We start from the raw sequence: 21,867 nt of genomic DNA, 5'->3' as shown, positions 1-21,867 counted from the left end.
CTGAGCATTGACATGCTAATGTTTGTTTATACTAAAACCTTTTTTAGATGTTGAGATGAAAGAAGTGCAAAAAAACATTCATATGTCTAGTTGGAACCTATATTATGAAGGATATATTAGAAGCTCTAGTGAAAATATTATGAAACAATCTGAAACAGTTACAGATAAGAAAAGAAAAGTTTTTTGCTACATTAGTCCAAAAGTAAAATATTATATTGTATTTTTTCTGTTATTGTTAACTGCTATTATTTTTAAAGATTTGTTGGAAGGCTTATTAAGAGATCTGTTTTATGAAATATAGAACATATAAAGTGTATATGATTTCTGCAATCCAAAGCATATCCATAGAATAGTTGCCATGGTAACACTAGTAAAAACTCTTCAGAGAGCGCTTTCAAAACAATAATATAAAACAACGGGTTGAGCACTGCATACCAATCTTTACTTTAAAAATCTTTCATTTTTGTCTTGTTTTGATTGCTGTTGTGAAGTTTTTACATATAGCCACAATAATTATAGCAAGTCTTTCTTCAATACTTGGATTTTCTGTCTAAACACCTCAACTCGTCTGTTGTTGATAAATACACTGCTTCTTATTTTGTCCTCTAAATACCTGATTTCACCTTACTAAAGGGCTCAGTTGTCTTTACTAACTTTATCCACTGCAGATTTTTTTTTTAAATTTTTGTTTTAATTAAACTTCATTTTAAGGTTTTTCGAAATCAGCCATCTTGTTTTTACTTTATTTGTAAAAGTTTTTTCATCTAGTCTTTTAATACAGCCTAACAATCTAACACACAGCCTCTAACAACATTTTTATTTTTCATTTGCTTTATAACTTTGAATACTACTTTTGAATATTTTTTTTTTCTAAATCTAGTATCTCATTAAATAACTTCAGCTTAATGGTTGAGCTTTGTATACAGCTTGTTTTGCCTTTGGCTTAGTCATGCAACACAAGAGTCAAAATTTTTGCTATGCATTTATTCACAAAAGTTTCTTTTTTTAAAAAAACATTTTGCCAAATATGTCACATTTGCACCAACAATCATCATATCCCACAAACTTAGCATTGACACCTGTCGAGTCTTTTGCAGGCAGCATGCAAATATGTCTAGTACTCTTATATTTGTAATTTCTGCAATCTTTTTACTTTTTTCTTGCATAGAATTTACATTGACTGACCCAACCTTCAGAAAACTAAGTATTTTTATTATGACACCACTGGAAGATTATCATCTAAGGCTGACGCTATCATCTAGGCTCCTTTGGCTTATCATACAGAAGTAGGGTTTCATTTCAGGGTTTTTTATCTTGTAGGAAAGTTGCTTTCACTATAGCTAATGATAGTTTAGAAACATATTTCTTAAAGGATGTTTAACTTCATAACAATCTAAGATTAATGGATTATCTGTAGATAAATCTATTAGATGAACTATAGGTGGATTGTTAGATATGATAAAGCACTTGGATGACCTGTTAGGAGCACTGTTGGGTCAGTTGTGACTGTTGGGTTATGAAATTACAGAATTACAAGTTTTACACTTAGTTACAATATAGTTATAACATAATTACACTTTGATATATTTCTTTAGATATTTAAATTTATGTTGAGAAAAAATTTTAAGTTAATTTTATGTTTGTTTTCTGTGAATTAGTAAACAAGATGTTGTATAGTTAAATGTATTAAAAATTCTTTTAAACGAAAATACTTTTAAAAAGAAAGAAAACTTTTAGGTAACTTATACTGCTTTACAGTAAGTTACTCAAAATAAAATAGGCTTTGACTAATCCTCTTTGTTAATGACTATAAATGTAAGAACATAAGATATATTATGTTTGCACATATATTAACAAAATATGTTCTTTATAAATTTTCAATGTTGTAATTAACTTAAAAGTTACAAATGTTGTTTTATTAAAATTTGATTTACAAAGAGAATTTAAAAAAAAATCTGAAATATCATAAGTTAAAATATTTTTGTGAAAAAGTTGTAATAATTAATAAAATAATTATGCACTTTAGTTCATTATAAAAAAGGACAATTTTTATGCTACGTTTGAAAAGAATTCAATAATCTTAAAGATGTTAACTGATAGACCGTAAGAAGAAAGCTTATGGAGAAGACCAGCATGCCAAACTTTATCCAAAGCTTTAAAAATGTCAAGAGCGATAGCCTTAACCTCTCCACCACTATCTAATGTACGATAAACCTAGCGGTTAGCAAATCAGCTGAATGAGAAGATATATATATATATATATATATATATATATATATATATATATATATATATATATATATATATATATATATATATACAGTATTGGACAAAACATTTGCAACCAACAAGGAACAATGCTAAAAAGTGTTCCTAATTTTACATGTCTTAGAAACGAAACGAACTATACTACCACAACAAACAGTTCAGGAGTCTGGAGTCATAGCATGCCATGACATGAGCAATCAGCTGACAGGTGACAGCACACAGGCAGAATTTCATTGACAAGTGCCATTTTGCAGCGGACAAAACAAGTGCAACTTTTTTGATTTGTTTCATTTTCTTAAGTCTGGTCCGTGTCCACGTCACGGAAGTTTTTTAATAATTTAAGGAAGTATCCAGAAGTTTCCAGAAGCTTCCAGAAGTTTCCTGAAGAAGCATCTGGAAGCATCCAGTAACATCCAGAAATATCCAGAAACATTCAGAAGCATCCAGAAGCTTCCAGAAACATCCAAAAGAAGCATCTAGAATCTTTGAGAACAGGTTCACACAGGTTCATTTTACTATATAAGAGACATGTAAATCAACATGTAATTCAGTCAGTATATGGAAGTCAATCAGTCAGTATTATCAAGATAGTTTATCGAAGTGAGTTTTATCAAAGTGTTTTATCGAAGAACATCAATACAAGAAGTGAAATACAACAAGTGTTTCATTACATCAATACAGTCCACATCCAACCAAGACGTTGTGTTCCACAGAGCATTATTGTATCATCACAAGGTAAATGTAACTTGAGAAGCGTGATTATTTATTTTTATTATTTTTATGACTTCAAGTGCAAAAATGGCTCCCGACGGTCTTGGATTGGAACTAAGAAAGAAAATTATTGGCGATTACGTTAAGTGGAATGTCACAAAAAAGTATTTGTGTTAAATATCGCATGAAAAAATGGACCGTATCAAGACTATGTTCCAAAAATCGTTCTACTGGTAAGTTGTCAGCAGACAACTTACCTGTAGAACTTCTAGAGAGGATTCTATGATCGTCAGATCCGCCAAGAAGGATCCCTGGATATCATCAGTCGAGATACAAAAGCAATTAGAGCTGCCTCTATCGGACCGAACAATCAGATGATGTGCTGTTGAAGCCGGATTGTTTTCTCAACGCCCTGCAAAGAAACCGCTGATTTCACTCAAAAACCAGAAGAAAAGACTCCTGTTTGCTACATCTCATATTGACTGGAATGTGCAGAATTTGCGAACTGTCCTGTTCAGTGATGAATCGAAGTTCAATATCATAGAGAGCGATGGCATTTGCCGTGTACGTCGACCGGCCGGAAAACGCCTCGATTTACGTTACTGCCATAAGACCGTTAAGCATGGTGGAGGCAATGTAATGGTCTGGGGGTGTTTTTCTGCTAACGGTCTAGGTCCAATACATCGAAATGATGGAATAATGGACCGTTTCATGTATAAAAATATCCTGAAAGATGTTATGTTACCTAATGCTGAATGGAATATGCCAATATTCCATTCAGCATGCTTCCTCGACTGTAGTCACCTTGGGGAGATAAATTAAAATAAAAATAAGTTTTCTTTTCTTCCAACTGAATTCTAGTTTTTTAAATTTTATTTTACTTCTTTAGGAACATTTTTGTAAAAAAAAAAAAAAAAGTTGGAACATTTTATTAAGTTGATAATTTTTTCTTTCTTTTAATTTAGTTACTGACCATAAAAGAATATTATTTGAAAATATTTCCAAAAAAATTGTATTCTATTCGAATTCAGCCTACTGTAAAGGTATGTTCTTTATTAAGTGCAATACATTGTTGAATCAAAAAGGTTTTATTGTGTCAAGTTAGGTAGTAAATATTGTTTTTTTGGTAGTTGTTTTAGTTGTAGACTGTTATGTACAGCTGATGTACTCAAAGAGTTAGAAAATTATAATATATTCCAATTTAATCAATTCCATCACAACTATTAGATCCATCATTAAATTCACTAATATGTAGACAACGCTTGTAAATAACAGAAAAAACATTTGTTTTTAAATATTGTTTTGGTGTATTGTTTCCTCCTAAGTAGCTGTAGTTTAGTTTACAATGTTTTTTAAAATTTAAGACTAAAAATTAGTTTTAATTTAGTATTAATTAACATCCAAAGATTGGTTAGAGATTATATTTTGTTTAAATTTCCATTGATACATTTTACTATATTTAAAATATTAAAAACAATTTAGTTTTAGATCTTTTAACAATATTATTATTATTATTATTATTGTTAAGCATGATTTTTGTTTTTGATTATTTAGATTACTTTTCTGGATGAGATTGAACCTGGAATTTTAATTAAAACCAGAAGTAATGTTGTCAAGTTGTATTCAAGACATAGAAACATCTTGGTAGCTACATTTGAAAAGTTAATGTTAAAAAACATTGGTAAACAATTTTTAAATTTTATATTCAACACAATTTTTTCACTCCATCAAACTGCTACATGTTATATTTTATAAATGTGTACATATTATGTACATATATACGAAATGCATGATTATATGTGTACATTAGGGCTGTTCATGTGAACACAGGAAAAAAAAATTTTTCTCGGATTTGAATGCATAGTTGTTTATTTTGTGCCATTTGACATAGTAATTGACTGTGGAAAAAATCTTTCCAATCAGATAATGTTTAGGGGGTGCTCAATGACCATAAAGTTTTACGAAAAACGTCAAAAACGTGTAAAAAGTTCCAAAGTTCCAAAAATTTCTAGAACCTGGTTAGTTAGATTTTTTCCACTGAAATATTGTCTGATTGCGTGCTATATAGATTAATTAAAGTGCAGCAGATTAACTGTCATCAGGGCACCAGACTAAAAAATGTCTGCTAGTGTTTAAAACAACTGTGTTTATATCATTTTGTTAAAATTTGTATTCATAATTTTAATACTATTATTTAACTCAATTTAGAATTTGTTCAAACAGAATAAAAAGGTTTACAAGTATAAATATTATTTTTATTTGGAATTTCAGTTTGACAACAAATGTATTAATATTTTGATAGTACCTAACCTTAGTAACCTATTACAGAAAACTAGCATGGTAGTCTGGTAGTGTATTGTTTGTTATTAAGTGCAGATAATAATAATTTCTAATTTGAAAATATTTATTTAATTTCTTTAGTAATAATTATTATAATATATTGCTGCAGCTGCATAAACCAACAACTGAATGATAAGTTTGTATAATATGGTATTGAGTTTTGATTTTCTCATAATATTTCAGTTATCATTGAAATGGCAGCATCATCTCGTGTTGCTATCTCTACACGACTTCAAACCAAAATCTTTTTAATTGGACAACCAGAGCCAAATCTTCCAGATAAAGTTCTTCCCTTAACATCTGATGTTTTAAAAACATTTTTTTATCATCTTAATTTAACCAAAAAGTCAGTGCCTGAAAGTCTTAAAACAACTGTTGATGAACTGATTATTATTTGGAATAAAGCCCGTATTCCGACAGCATTTCATCCGAATGTAGTCTTAAAGTTGAAAACTTTAGTCCAGGAATTTAAATTAATAAAAAAAAAAAAATCCAGATTGTCAGATTTTCAGAAATAGAGAGAGAAATCATTTACAGACACCATTGGCCTACTTTTTGATATTGCCCACAAGGATGCTGAAACCATGATCAGAATTGAAGAAGATAAAGAATTTTTATTGGATCAGAGTTTTATATGTCAGAGAAAAATGGTGATGTTTGGAGAGGACAAAGAACTTTCAAAATTAGAAGAAAGAAATGAAGCAAGGAAACAAGCAGAGAGAGAACGAAAGCTAAAAGAAGAGCAAAGACAATCTGGTGCGAGTGCAATAGTTCCTGTTATTGAACCTTTACATGACGAAAGTTATAGTGATGACAACGATAAGGATGCTGTTGATAATGACAAAATGGTTGATAGAGATTTTGAGATAGAAATCCCTGTTTATTACAGACAACAAGTCAGTAAAGCAAGTTCTTCAGGGTCAGCTGAATCAAGTTTAGCAAGTACTCCAAAACGACAATGTATCTTAGATACAATTCTTGACTCGCCTGATGTTTCATCAACATTAGACAGAATTAATCTATCTGACACAAAATTTACTATACTAGCAGCAGCAATTGCAAGGGCTGGTGGACAGAACCTCGATGATGGATCATTGTCACGTTCTACAGTCCGTAGAAAACGAACCTATCATCGATCAAATATTGAAGCCACTGTTCGAACTGAATTCTGCGATTTGGACAAACCACCATTAATCGTCCACTGGGATGGCAAACTGATGATAGATTGTGCAAATTCTGCAGCCCCTAAAGCAAATGTTGACCGGCTATCTGTAGGTGTGACAGGTCACAATGTTGACAAAATACTTGGAATAGCAAAACTATCAGCTGGAACTGGAGAAGCCGAAGCAAAAGCAGTTATTCATCTGCTTAATTTCTGGGACATAATTGGTGATGTTATTGGAATGAGTTTTGATACTACAGCCTCTAACACTGGCTCCAAAAATGGTGCATGTGTAGTTCTAGAGAAACATATAGGTAGAAATTTGTTATATTTCGCTTGCAGATACCATGTTCATGAGATCATAGTAGCAGGAGTGTTTGGATCACTATTTGGACCATCATCTGGTCCCAACATACCTCTTTTCCAGAGATTTCAGCAATATTGGCCCAAAGTTAATCAAGGAAATTTTAAACCTCTGGATGACATTCGAATGAAAATACCCCTGGTGCAAGAACTACAAAATGAAGTGATTGCATTCTTCAAAGAAAACCTGCATGTTAAAATGCCAAGGGATGACTACAAAGAAATCATGGATCTCTGTCTGTTAATACTTGGAAAACTGCCTGATCAAGAAGAGAAAAATGATCATTTCAAGATCCCTGGTGCTTATCACATGGCTCGCTGGATGGCCAAGGTTATTTATTGTTTTAAGATTTATTTATTTCGTGAAGAGTTCAAGTTGACCACAAAAGAGGAAAAAAATCTCTGTGAATTTTGCTTATTTGCTAGTCTGGTTTATGTAAAATCTTGGATATCATGCACAAATGCCAGCGATGCTCCAGTTAATGACTTGTTTCTGTTTCAGCAACTTAAGCAGTTTGCAGTTGTGAATAAAACGATTTCGGAAGCAGCAGTCAAGAACTTTCAAAACCATTTGTGGTACCTTTCACTAGAATTGGTCCCACTAGCTTTGTTTTCAAACAAACTTCAAACGGAAGAGAAGCGAAAAATGATTTCCAACATGAAATTTCACGGTGAGAACTGGTCTGAAAGGTTGATCAAATTAAAGAACATTGAAAGTCTAGAGAAGAAATCTCTGGACATGCTGGTGACATCAGTTTCAGCAAGTGCGTTGCGGTCAATGAAGGTTGATATTGCTTTTCTGTTCAACAACGATCCAGCTACCTGGAATGATTCCCCAGAATACCAAGAAGGAAAAAATTTAGTATATTCATTGAAAGTAGTAAATGATGCTGCCGAACGATCTGTGGCTTTAATGTCGATGTTTAATGAATCGATTACAAGGAATGAATCTGAAATGCAGAGGTTAATTCAGGTGGTTGAGGATCACAGAAAGCGAGTGCCAGATGCCAGAAAGTGTACTCTGAAGAGTTATAGTCCTCGCTAGCATTAACATTGCACGAACTATAACATTACGATAATTAAATGTTAATTGCTCATATGTTTTTTTGTTTATAATTCGTATTTTAATCAATGACAAAGAGTCAAAAATCCTAGTGTTTTATTTTGGAAAAATTCTGATATAACAAAAACCGCAGAACTTTAGTCGTATTGCAGTATTTTATTTCATTAATTTCTCTGCTAATAAACCAGTCTAAAGTGGATGTGGATTGTAATTTGTATTCAGAATTTAATATTTAGAGATAATTAAAACTGATCAAATCTGAAAGATCTAATTAACCGGGTTTTAGAAATTTGTGGAACTTTGTTACTTTTTCCATGTTTTTCACATTTTTCGTAAAACTTTATGGTCATTGAGCACCCCCTAAACATTATCTGATTGGAAAGATTTTTTGCACAGTTAATTACTATGTCAAATTGCACAAAATAAACAACTATGCAATCAAATCTGAAAAAAAAAATTTTTTTGGACAGCCCTAGTGTACATACGTAAAAATTCCATGGATATATCTGCTAATTACAGATAATGTTTTACTATTGTACTAATGTTTTTAATAGCAAAAGCTTTATTTTGTCTTCTCATGTCTTTGCAAGGTAGATCTAATGATTAAAAACAGAGTAATTGAAATAGCATGAAGATTTTAATTTTAAGGAGATTTAATCTAATTTTAATATAAAATCTATAAATATAAATATGCTTTATGATAAATAAAAATATGAATAATATGTTTTTGTGTATTTGTTACTACTATATTTAACATTAAATAGATAATAGTGTAGAAATTATCCATAAAGTTCAATTTCGGTTTCTTCTAGTTTCATATGTTTATTATCAGTTGCATTTATTGTAAAATTTTTTCATTACTCAAGTGCATGGCTATACTTTTTTTTATTTTGAAACACATCATCATATGACCATTATTGCATTAATATATAATTTTCTCTTGAAGCTTTTGCCGTTTCTGATTTGTTTTTAATTGAAGCAATTAATTTACTATCATCAGCATATAGTTTTAAAGAAAATTTTACTATATCTTGCAAGATGCATATAATAAATAAAATTGCCCCAAAACTGAACCTTAGGAGCTCCTAAGGTTCAGTTTTGGGGCAATTTTAGAAAGAGAAACGAATGCTGATCACTTTTTGGTCCGTTGAGGCGTCATTCACTGGGAGTTGCTTGAGAAGGGGCAATCAATGACGGCCGCTCTCTATTGCCAGATCTTGGGTCGAGTCAAGCAGAAGTTGCAAAATCGTCGAATTCCGGTCATTTTTTTGCACGCCAACGCAAAGCCTCACACAGCACAGATCACAAAGAATTGGTTAGAAGACATCGGTTGGGAAGTTTTGGAGCACCCGCCGTACAGTCCAGACTTGGCACTGAGTGAATATCATTTTTTCTGATCAATGGAGCATTTTTTGAGAGTCAAAAAGTTCTGAAATGTTAATGAAATTGAGGAAATCTACATGTTGCTGGATATGTGGTTGAATTGCATCATTTTGGAAAGCGACTATTAGTTGCTTTTGGTTTTTGTTTGAATAAATTTTATGCATTCGATTCGGAAGGCGACTACTTTGACTACTAGTTGCTTTTTGTTTTTTGTTTGAATAAATTTTGTGCATAAATTAATAAGTTAGCCTCATGAACAAAAATGCATGAGAACATTTCTGCCAACCTATTAGATTAGAAACTATTGAGCCATTTGATTATTTGATTAATTGATATTGAGCCATTAATATGTTTAAAAAGCCATAATTTTCTATTTTGTGCATTAATTTTAAACACAATACCTTATCAAAGGCTTTTGCTAAGTCAAAATAGATGAAATCTACTCAAGTCTTACAAGATGTGAGGTAAGGAGTGCTGTATAAGATGTGAGATAGGATGAAGGATCTATAAACTTAAAGTAAGTTTAATTAAGTTTGGCCAATCTGTTTTAGGTTTTTTAGTAAGTAGGAAACTGACTTAATAGAGTTATAAATCTTTATAACTACAATGTTTTATTCAAAGTAGTTTTATGTTTTTTAACTAATGTAGTTACATTACATTGTGTTGTTGTTAATTATAGTTTATTTAGATAGTCACAGTCAAGGTCATACACCAACTGACGTAAATAGGCATAGGCAAATAATAATTAAAAAGTAAAACAAAAAAGTTCTTTTTAAAGTAAATTAATAATCTTTTTCCTATATTTTTAATTGGTAGTTTTTGTTTTTTAGGTGGTTCTCAATCATTTAAAGAAAAGCAAAAGTTTTTTTATAACACAATAGAAAACATGCACCCACGCAGTAGTATGACAACAGCATCTATTGAAGTTAGTCGAGATAACTTGCTTAATGATGTAAGAATTACTTTATTTTATGAATTATTGTTTTTTTTTTAAATTTTCAAAACTTTTTCTTTTTTTAAAAATTAAATTTAAAAGGGTACTGTTGGGGTTCTAAAAATAGATTTGATAAACTTTTGGCAAAGCTTTTTAGGATCGAAATGCGGACAAACAATACAAAATAAAAAGAAACTCAATACCAATTCTGAAGAAAATGGGTTTAAAAGTGCAATAAAACAATGTTATTATGATTTATTCTCACCAGATTCTTGCTACCTTAACGTTTGCCAGCTAGTGTAATTAAAAAAAAATAGTAATAGCTAAAGATGATAAACTAGGAAAAAAGGAAAAGAAAAATAAAGCTTTCGAAATTATATATTTAAACAAAAAGTTTACATCTTGTAGATTTTCTTGTCAAAAAGAATAAAAATAACATTAACATAGATGCAAATAATATGTATAATCATCATAACAAAGAAATTTATAAATTATTCATTAGTTCTGATATAAATAGAGAATGCAGCATTGTTGATTTTGATTCTGGAAATGGACATGGTTTTACTGTTGATTTTTTGTATCATTTAGTCCTTTATTATATGAACATAAAAAATATAGTTTTTTTGCTTTAATGAATATCAATTTTCTACTTTTATGACCAGCAAATTATCAACTTTTATATTTCAGCTCAAGAAGTGTGAGAGGTAAGACAAAGTCTTAATAGTAATCTGTAAAAAAGCATAAGCATGTATCAAATTTTATATCAGTGTAGCATTACTGGTGTGACTTTATTTCAGAATTGTGGAGTTATGAAGTTAATTAAGTTTCAATATTTTCTTGCCTAAAAAAAAGACTTGCTTTTACAGAAACAAGAAAATATTTATATTGCAGTATTTTTAGGTGTGTAAGGTTTACAAAAGAAGAGGTCATGCAATCAAAAAGAATTGTAAAAAGCATGAGTTTATTTTGAACAATTCAATGAACATATTTATTTAGATTCAAGTTGAAATAAACAATTCAATCAAAAGTTCAGATTATTTGATGGAGTAATGCTTTATTTATTGCCACTAGCTTATTAATTAGTTTATGTTACATAATTGTTAGTTTATGTTTCATAATTGGTAAACTTTTAACAATACTCGTGTGATTGAATATCTTTTTAAAATTTAAATTTTTCTTTTACAAATTAAACTGTTTATTTATTTATTACTTTTTTCGCTAATTGCAGTTTTCACTTTTTTTTCTGTGTATATAAGGATTCCTTTGTGTAATCCTTATACAAGTACTATCGCAAAAAAAAAAAAAAGTAAATTTAAAAAGATTAAAAGCCATTTTAAACAAATTTTTCAGAGTTGAAATTTAAGCTTTCTTAAAAATTATGGCTAAAAACTTATTGATAAACATTTTTGTAAATGTGTACTTATTATATTTGATTGCAATTTTTAAAAAGAAATTTATATGCTTATTAACTAAATATATTTTTAATATTTTTATTTTAAAAATAACATTTTAACAGTCAATGTTTAGAGCTGGTTAATATTTTTCTGACCTTGTCAAATTCTTTTTGTTTATGCTTTTACTCGCAGGTGCTTAATACGAAGGAGGAACAATTAGTTAACTTTTGGAAAATACACCCAATCTAAGCATATAAAAATTCATTAAATTCGTTCAATTATTAAATTTCAGTTATTGCCAAAGAAAACTATCTACTGATAAAAATAAAAACTTGGAGTAATCAGGCTTTAAAATTTCAAATTTAAACTAAATGCCCAAAATGAAAACTTTGGTTGTAATCAGCTCTTAAATATACACAAACACTAAACAAGAAATAAAAGTTAAATTAAATAAAAGTTATTGAGAGTTTGTATTGAAAACTGAATAGTTTGTATTGTTGTTGTTATACATTTTTGAGTTGTTTGTCCGCATTTTGATCCCAGAATCCTTGGTTTTAATTTATTCAATATATGCATGGCGAAAGCCAAATGGTACTGAGTAATTCCATGTCAATTGAGCCAGGCCATGTCACCATACATCTCAGATTTTGCTGAATTTTATACAGTTGAGAGTACTTAGTAAAACAAGAAATTCTTGAAAATTTTAGCTTCTAGCTCCAAGAGGATCCTGAAATATGATCATTTTACTTTCAACTGATCTTGGCCAGGCCCCTCTTGTCCTCTCAGAATTGAGACCTTTGTTTAAAGGTTCCAAGTCACATAGCTTTAAAAATATTTGATATTTTGACTTAAAAATTTGTACCTGGCTATTTTCAGGGTTGAAGAACCCAATGAAATAATCAAAAATATAAAAAAATATTTTTAAGTACCTGTAATTATCAATTTAAATAAATTTAGGCATTTTTTTATATACCTGATTTTGATGCTCAAGAAACCCATGTGGCCTTGATGATATCAAAAAAAAAATTTTTACACATTATTCTAAATTTTATGATCTTTCAGAAAACATAAGAGTTTTGATCTGCAAGTATATGGATTTCCAAATATGAATAACGGGGCACAGGCCCCACCTTTTTGTAGCGGAATCTTGCAATATATTTTCCACTACCTTTCAGACTAGCTAGAGCTATGAAAATTTCTGTATTTATATAGTGTGGATAAACGAGCATTTTAAAGTTAAAAAAGGGCCCAAGACACTAGGGGAGGGGGCTGGGGGCATGTGCCCCACTTTTTTGAGCAGAATCTTGAGATGGATTTTTCACTATCTTCCAGACAAGCTGCAGCTCTGAAACTTTCAGCATTTGTGTAGTCCTGATGAACATGCGTTAAAATTGTTTCAGGTCAGGCGACCAGATGGTCCATGGGGCTGGGGCACCTGGGACCATGCCCCACTTTTTTTCTCAAAAAATTTTTTTTTCTTTAAAACTTATTTAAGATAACTTTAAAACTATTGTCTTCAAATTTTTTTTTTAGATTTTTATTTTTAACAACGTTAAACATTTCATATGTTTAACAATGTTATCAATGTTTCCCAAAAATTTGGGAAACATTGATAACATTGCTTCCCAAATTTTTGTGATTTATAGTTGTTCCATTTGGTTTTGATCATTTTATGTTCAATAATCTTTTAAAAATGTTTTAAGAAACTTAATGTTTATAAGAATTTTGATTTGCATGTATAAGATTAAAAACAGTCTAAAGTAATGATTTTAACAGAATTTTATTTCGTATAATTTAAAATTTGAATTAAAAAAGAAAAATATATTTTGCTAATTCTAAAATGGTAACAGCAAGTTGTTAACAGAAACAAAAAACATCCTGTCATTACACTAGTATAGAAGAAATTTGTTACCTATTAAAGTCATCATTAACATTTTTAACATTAACAAATTTAGTATAATTAAACTTTGTGAAAAGGAAACTTTTTTTTTGTCAAAGTAAGATAAAAGAAACCAATCACTGTTTAGTTTTGTATTACCATGGTGATTGCTTAAGTTGCTTTCATTAAATTAATTACTATTGATTTCTCATTTTTAATCTCAAATCAAATTAATCTCAAATTGTTTTTAGTATTACAGTAAGAATGGATTCATGTGATTTTGGAAAAAAGTTAAATGATACTTGTCATAAACTAAGCTATTGTAGAAAGATTGATTTAAAGAAATTTGATTGCTATAGAGAAGATGCCAGAGAAGAATTTATTTGGAGATCTGGAATAACAGATGATAAAATTTTAACAATCTGCCTTCATCATGCAAAGATTTTTGGTACACACTTTGAAAAGAAGCACACAAAATGTTGTAATTTATTGGACAAGCATAAATCAAAAAGAAAAGCAATCAAAGGTAAATATTGTTGATAAAAAATTATTGTAAAATCTTTTTTGAATAATGAAATTAAAATCTACTAGTTTATAAAAGTTTGAAAAAAAGCTGATCTGGTTATGCATTATATATTGAAATAAGTACAAATAATTTTCATATTGATAGGTAATTACTAAAATCAAATTGTTCTTTTCATTTCAGGGAGTCATGTAATAACATTAGACATGGCAAAACAATTAAGAATTAATTTTCCAAATGTTGTGCCTGGATATCAACTTTGTCGGAGCTGCTTTGATGCTATAATAAGTAAATTTCATGAACAAGATAATTGTGAACTTGAAGAATCTGTTTCATGTGGTACTTCTGAAAAGTCACGAGAGGCATTAAATGTTAGTTTGGAAACAATAGGAGTATCCCCCATAAAACTACATAGCATTCCAAAGCATCAACGGTTATCTGTTGCTAAAAGTAAAGTTATAAAAATAATGTCAAAGTATGAAGAGCATATTTCAAAAGTATATAATGTTAGGGAAGAAGAACTGAAACATAAAATTCCTCATACTAAAATTATTGACAAAAGTAAATGCGATGATCTAGACAAACTAACAGCAGAAATAAAAGAAAAGTTAATTGTTTCTGACCAAAAAACTAAAATTCAGTTGTTAACATTTACACCCGAGTCTTGGTCAAGAAATTTTGCTGCAAGATATTTCAACGTCACTATATACCAAATTAAAGAAGCGCGCAAACTAAAGAAAATAAGTGGGATTTTTTCAGTTCCAGGCACTAAGAAAGGAAAAATATTTTCAGAAATAACATTAAATAGAGTCAACAATGTATACCATGATGACGAATTTACTAGACAAATGCCTGGTAAAAAAGATTACGTAAGTATTGGTAGAAAACAACACATGCAAAAGCGCCTTATTTTATGTAATCTTAAAGAACTTTATGTTTCTTTTAAAACTAAATATCCTCAAGAAGTTATTGGATTTTCTAAGTTTTGCAGTTTAGGACCAAAATGGTGTATAACTGTTGGAGCATCAGGCACTCATTCTGTTTGTGTATGTACCCTCCATCAGAATGCAATACTCTTGACCAATGCTATACAAATAAAATGTACTTACAAAGATCTGATGACAAAAGTTGTTTGTGATGTGACAAGTAATGAGTGCATGGTTCATCGATGTCCGAACTGTCCAGGTATAGTTTCTTTAAAGAAGTTTCTGGATGCACAACTAATTGACAATGACGAGGAGGTGTCATTCAATCAGTGGCAGAAAACAGACAGAACAACATTGATCTATCAGACAACAACAATGGAAGAATACAAATTGATATTATCAGAGGCAATAAACAAGTTAACAGCTCATTCCTACATTGCAAAATGTCAAGCAAGATATCTAAAGCAACAAAAGGAAAATTTAGCAAAAGACTGCTGTATTGTTTTAGGTGACTTTGCAGAAAACTTCACTTTTGTGATTCAAGATGAAATCCAAAGTTACCATTGGTGCAAAAGTCAATGCACATTGCACCCCGTTGCCCTCTATTTATTAAACAAAAATGACCAACTTGAAGAAAAATCGTTTTGCTTCATGTCAGAAGATAATGAGCATGACACTGGTTTTGTGTATGAAGTTCAAACACAAATAGTTAACTATTTAAAAGAATATCATCCTAAAATTTCAAAGATTCTTTATTTTTCTGATGGTTGTGCTGCACAGTATAAAAATCACAAAAACCTTTACAATATTTGTCTCCATAAAAATGATTTTGACATTGATGCAGAGTGGACATTTTTTGCTACAAGCCATGGTAAGTCACCATGTGATGGTATTGGTGGCACTGTAAAACGATTAACTACAAATGCAAGTCTACAAAGGCCCATAAATGACCAGATATTGAATTGTAACAAAATGTTTGACTACTGTACTAACAATATTAAAGGGATTATTTTTTTCAAGATTGAAAAAGAAAGACTGACAGAATTGCGCACCACTTTGAAAACACGTTTTGAGCTAAGTAGAACAATTCCTGGAACTAGGAGCTATCATCAATTTAAACCAGAATCTATAGATACTATTAGCTTTAAACGAACAAGTGAAGATGTTCATATAACAGGCATTTTTTCTTTTTCTGGAATTCAAAGTTCTCAAAATGATCAGCAAATTAACATTGATGCCTTGAAATTGGGTGAATTCATTATGTGTAAATATGATGCATTTGATTGGATTGGTATGATCAATGAAATTGATAATATAGAACAAGATGTTATGGTAACGTTCATGCACCCGCACAGTCCTTTTAATAAACTTTTCTGGCCATCTAGAGTAGATGAGTGTTGGGTGCCAATTACCAACATAACTTGTATAATTGATGCACCTGTAACAACAAATGGACGTTTTTATACTTTGACCGTCGATGCATCTAAGCTAATCTTAACATTATCTTGACTTTGATTTTTTTTTGTATTTTATTTTGTAAATAATGAAGTAAAACGGAACAAGTATAAAGCAATAAAAATTTTTGAATACAATATTTTCAAAGTTATCTTAAATTTAAAACACATTTATGTGTTTTAAAAAAAAAAAAAAAATTTTTTTTGAGAAAAAAAGTGGGGCATGGTCCCAGGTGCCCCAGCCCCATGGACCATCTGGTCGTCTGACCTGAAACAATTTTAACGCATGTTCATCAGGACTACACAAATGCTGAAAGTTTCAGAGCTGCAGCTTGTCTGGAAGATAGTGAAAAATCCATCTCAAGATTCTGCTCAAAAAAGTGGGGCACATGCCCCCAGCCCCCTCCCCTAGTGTCTTGGGCCCTTTTTTAACTTTAAAATGCTCGTTTATCCACACTATATAAATACAGAAATTTTCATAGCTCTAGCTAGTCTGAAAGGTAGTGGAAAATATATTGCAAGATTCCGCTACAAAAAGGTGGGGCCTGTGCCCCGTTATTCATATTTGGAAATCCATATACTTGCAGATCAAAACTCTTATGTTTTCTGAAAGATCATAAAATTTAGAATAATGTGTAAAAATTTTTTTTTTGATATCATCAAGGCCACATGGGTTTCTTGAGCATCAAAATCAGGTATATAAAAAAATGCCTAAATTTATTTAAATTGATAATTACAGGTACTTAAAAATATTTTTTTATATTTTTGATTATTTCATTGGGTTCTTCAACCCTGAAAATAGCCAGGTACAAATTTTTAAGTCAAAATATCAAATATTTTTAAAGCTATGTGACTTGGAACCTTTAAACAAAGGTCTCAATTCTGAGAGGACAAGAGGGGCCTGGCCAAGATCAGTTGAAAGTAAAATGATCATATTTCAGGATCCTCTTGGAGCTAGAAGCTAAAATTTTCAAGAATTTCTTGTTTTACTAAGTACTCTCAACTGTATAAAAATCAGCAAAATCTGAGATGTATGGTGACATTTTTGAAAATTTCTGGCTCAATTGACATGGAATTACCCTACTCTATTATAGCAAGTAGTTTAGATTTAGCAGATTAAGTTCTATATAAAAATTGCGTATAAATTATTATAAATATTTAATGATTGATTTTTTTAGAAATTTGATTTTTTTGATTTTTATGGAAATTTGTATTATTATTTTTTTAATGATTTGACTTTGGTTTGATTTATGAATTTTAGTTTAATTTTTATATATGTTATATATATATATATATATATATATATATATATATATATATATATATATATATTTTTGTTTTGTTATTCACCACCTCCACTACAGATGAGGAGGCTATTTAATAGTGGTTATAACCCTCTCTCAACTCTATAACTCCGAAACACGAACCTCGACGAACAAGGTTGCTGCGGGGAGAAACAAGTTGAGCGCAGTACTACCAGGGTTGTGGTGGGGATCAAACTTGGAACCTCTCGCTTTTGCCAACAAAATATGGAAAGTTTTTTCCATATTTTGTTGGCAAAAAGTAAAAATTAAAATGCAAGACCGGAATTTATTTTTTTTATTAATTGATACACTGCCTGCCCCAACCAAACCCTCAGTCGATATAGCAGCACTCCCTTGCAAGTCAGGCTACTTGTCAGTCGATGTAGCAGTACTCCCTGGCGAGTCAGGCTATAAGATAGTCAATGTAGCAACACTCCGCATGATTTACAGTAAAAAAACTAAAAATAAAAACATTTTATTAAAAAAAATAAAAATAAAAACATTGTTTATATTGTTAAAAACATTCAGAATGTTTTAAAAACATTCAGAATGTTTTTAAAAACATTCTGCTCAATTAAATTTGCGTTGTTGTGGTTTTTTTAAAAAACGATTAATTTGTAATTAAATTAATGGTTTTGACTTTCATCCAAAACGCAAATGTTGGACAAAAGTCAAAAGTAATTAAAATTGACGTATGTGTTGGCGTAAGAATCATTTTTTTCCTTCCGTGCTTCCCAAATGCAACAAAATATATATATGTATATATATATATATACATATATATATATATATATATATATATATATATATATATATATATATATATATATATATATATATATATATATATATAAAATAAATTCTATCTTTTTATTGCATTAGTAATTTTTTTTTTGAATTCTATATTAATGAAAGCCATTAATTTAGGCTATGAATTCTGTTAAATCGTACAGTCAATCTGATTGGTGGAGAAAATTGCATATTAAATTTAAGGGAGAAAATGGTAGATAAATTGGATTTCGAATATTATTTTTCTTTATACATCCTTTTTTTTTAATAGTTATATACTTAGAGAACTGACTCTGATGTTGTGATAGTGAAACATTTTTTTTTATTTAAAAAATATATATATATTTTTTACAGGAATTGATTATGGAGGCCTAACAAGAGAATTTATACAACTGCTGTTATCAGAGTTGTTACATAAAAAGGGTGCACTGTTTAGGAAGTATAATGATGATGATTCACAAGCACTGGCAAGTTATATATATTTTATATATATATATATATTTTATATATATATATATATTTTATATATATATATTTTTTATATATATATATATATTTATTTTATATATATATATTTTATATATATATATATATTTTATATATATATATATACTTTATATATATATATTTTTTTTATATATATATTGTTTTTATATATATATGGTTTATATATATATATATATATATATATATATATATATATATATATATATATATATATATATATATATATATATATATATATATATATATATATACACATATATATACACACACACATATTTAATTTTAATCACTAATAATTATTAAATAAAACAAATAGCAATAAATATAGATTTTTTAAGGTCTTTTGGATAAGGGAGAATACTTAAAAGTTCAAAATAGGAAGATTGCTGCATTCCTAATTTTGTCAAAAATGATAGTAAAATTGTTTTGAGATGAAGCTAGGTTTTTTTTAGAAACTAAAAAAAAACAAGTCATAAACTTTTCATTAAATATATGGACATACTTAAAATAACAACTTTGTTTTCTTTGTTACTTTGGATATTTCAGTTATTATTTAAATCAAAGGTTAGTTGAAAAAATGCTTGTAGCTTTTGAGGGGTGCATGGGGAAGTTTACACTATAAACACAGATAAGTTTGTGATCATTACTTAGTAGCAACAGTATTAAAAAGGTCAGTGCAATTATACCAGTTTTTATCGATTATTTAAAACAAGTTTTATTTAGTTAATGACTTGTTCAAAAAGAAAAAGTTGTTCTCATAAAAGCCATATTTATCTTAGAAATTTCAAAAAACAAAATAGTTAAAAATTTAGGAATGATTACTTGAAAAGAAACTGAGATCAAAGTTTCCAATGATTACTAATAAATTGTTTAAAGACTTTTTTACTAGCTTTTTAATCGCTTAAGAAACTAAGTAATTATGGCTTAGCTTGGAGTATTAAACCATGGGTTACTTCAGCAAACCTTAATGAAAAAATAAAATATTTAAGAAATTTCTCAAAACAAAAAATGAATAACTAAATTTTAAAAAGCTTACAAAACCTATAAAAATTTACTTGTAACAATCCATGAAGCAAAAAAAACATTTTTTAAATTTTTTACTAATAGCAATAGTTTGAGGGTGATGTGGAAGGGTATTAGAGGTCTTTTGAATATGTTGAAAAGATATCTTATACCCTATTATCTTTAAACAACACCATTATACACAATCCAGTTTTAAATCTCAGAAATTTTTAACTCTTTTTTTATTTCAATCCCTGAAGAACTGCAAAAAATTATTTACTCATCCTAAATTGGTAAGTAAGGGATAAGTTAATATTTTTTTGCTTTTCTTCAGGGATAAAGAATGAGTTAAAATTTTCAAGATTTCGACTGGATCATGTATAATGATTTTGTATTCATTAAACCTAAATGACAAAAATGAAACCATGTCACTTATTCTTTCTCTAAATGATGGCTAAGCTTCTGGTTCCAAAGCTTCCAAACTGAAAAAAAGTCAAATGCAACCTTTATTCTTAAACGTTTTGCTTATGATATTTCTCCAATACATAAAACAACTTAATCTCTCACTGTTATGTATATATGTATTATTAGTATGGTATATTCCTATTATTTTAAAAACTGCATTTATTGAGCCTTATAACTATAGACCAATATCATTATTATCAAATATCAGCAAAATTCTTAAAAAATTAATGTGTTCTTGTATCTACTATTTTATTGATAATTTTAAGTGTTTCTACAAGCTATCATGGTACTATCAACTATTGTGGTACTATCAACTAATTCACTTAAATAAACTCTCATGAGACTATAGATTTCATTAACACAGTACTATGTTCGCCAACATACTCTAATATCAATTTACTATTCCTTTTTTTTCTTTCTGTATTTTATTTTAAATTCTCTCTATGTTGTTTCTAATATAATTTTTTTAGGTGTCACGCCATTGACTTATTTTTAAATATACGAGTGACACTTTAATTTATTATTGTGAATTTCTATTTTTTTTGATAAAATAAATGAAAAAAAAGTTTACAAAAAAGCAATATAAAGCAATACCCTGGATATCTGGTCAAATATATGATATATCCGGCATGACAGGAAGTGTTAAATATTTAGTGTAGTATAATATCACTGGTATAGTAATTTTATATCTGATACATCTCTAATTATAATCCAAATGTTTTTTCTTTGTTGTTGTTTTTGCATAATATAATCTCAATCTTTTTTGTTGGAATTACATGATATTATCTTAATGTTTAGATTCATCCCAATCCTTTTCGTGAAAAAACCTATCAAAACATAAAGTTATATGAATTTCTTGGTTTACTTATTGGAAAGTGTTTAGTTGAATGTTCTTTTGGTCAAGTAAGGCAGTTATTTATCAAAGCCAGGTTTTCAAGATCATTTTTGTCACTTATACTGGGTTATGGAGTTAGTTGGAAGGTAACCGTTTACAGCTTAAGAAACTTGAGTTGGTTATGACTTGTTATGTAATGATAATGACTTATTATGCAATAGTTATTGGTTTCATGGTTTCACACTTGTGTGGAACCATGCAACTTTTTTTTTTAAATAATAAATAATAAATTAAGTAATATGATGATTGAAACTATATATATATATATATATATATATATATATATATATATATATATATATATATATATATATATATATATATATATATATATATATATATATATATATATATATATATATATATATATATATATATATATATATATATATATATATATATATATATGTATATATATATATATATATATGTATATATATATATATATATATATATATATATACATGTATACATGTATACATATATACATATATACATATATATA

The 21,867-nt window shown here is 28.9% G+C and overlaps 1 protein-coding gene across 1 annotated transcript in view; it reads left to right on the top strand.

The window, feature by feature from the left end:
- Nucleotides 1-21,867, top strand: part of LOC100204104 (apoptosis-resistant E3 ubiquitin protein ligase 1) — a 69,175-nt gene that overhangs the window by 33,994 nt on the left and 13,314 nt on the right. Inside the window, exons 7-13 of the mRNA XM_065805955.1 lie at nt 48-202; nt 3,945-4,022; nt 4,534-4,660; nt 10,121-10,242; nt 18,632-18,707; nt 18,848-18,960; nt 21,266-21,448. Coding sequence (XP_065662027.1) covers nt 48-202; nt 3,945-4,022; nt 4,534-4,660; nt 10,121-10,242; nt 18,632-18,707; nt 18,848-18,960; nt 21,266-21,448 — 854 coding nt within the window. The remainder of the gene's footprint in view (nt 1-47; nt 203-3,944; nt 4,023-4,533; nt 4,661-10,120; nt 10,243-18,631; nt 18,708-18,847; nt 18,961-21,265; nt 21,449-21,867) is intronic.

This window comes from Hydra vulgaris, chromosome 09 (assembly GCF_038396675.1).
Source record: "Hydra vulgaris chromosome 09, alternate assembly HydraT2T_AEP".
Taxonomy (NCBI): Eukaryota; Metazoa; Cnidaria; class Hydrozoa; order Anthoathecata; family Hydridae; genus Hydra; species Hydra vulgaris.
The sequence above is the reverse complement of the archived record's forward strand: the minus strand, read 5'-3'. Positions and strand labels throughout refer to the sequence as shown.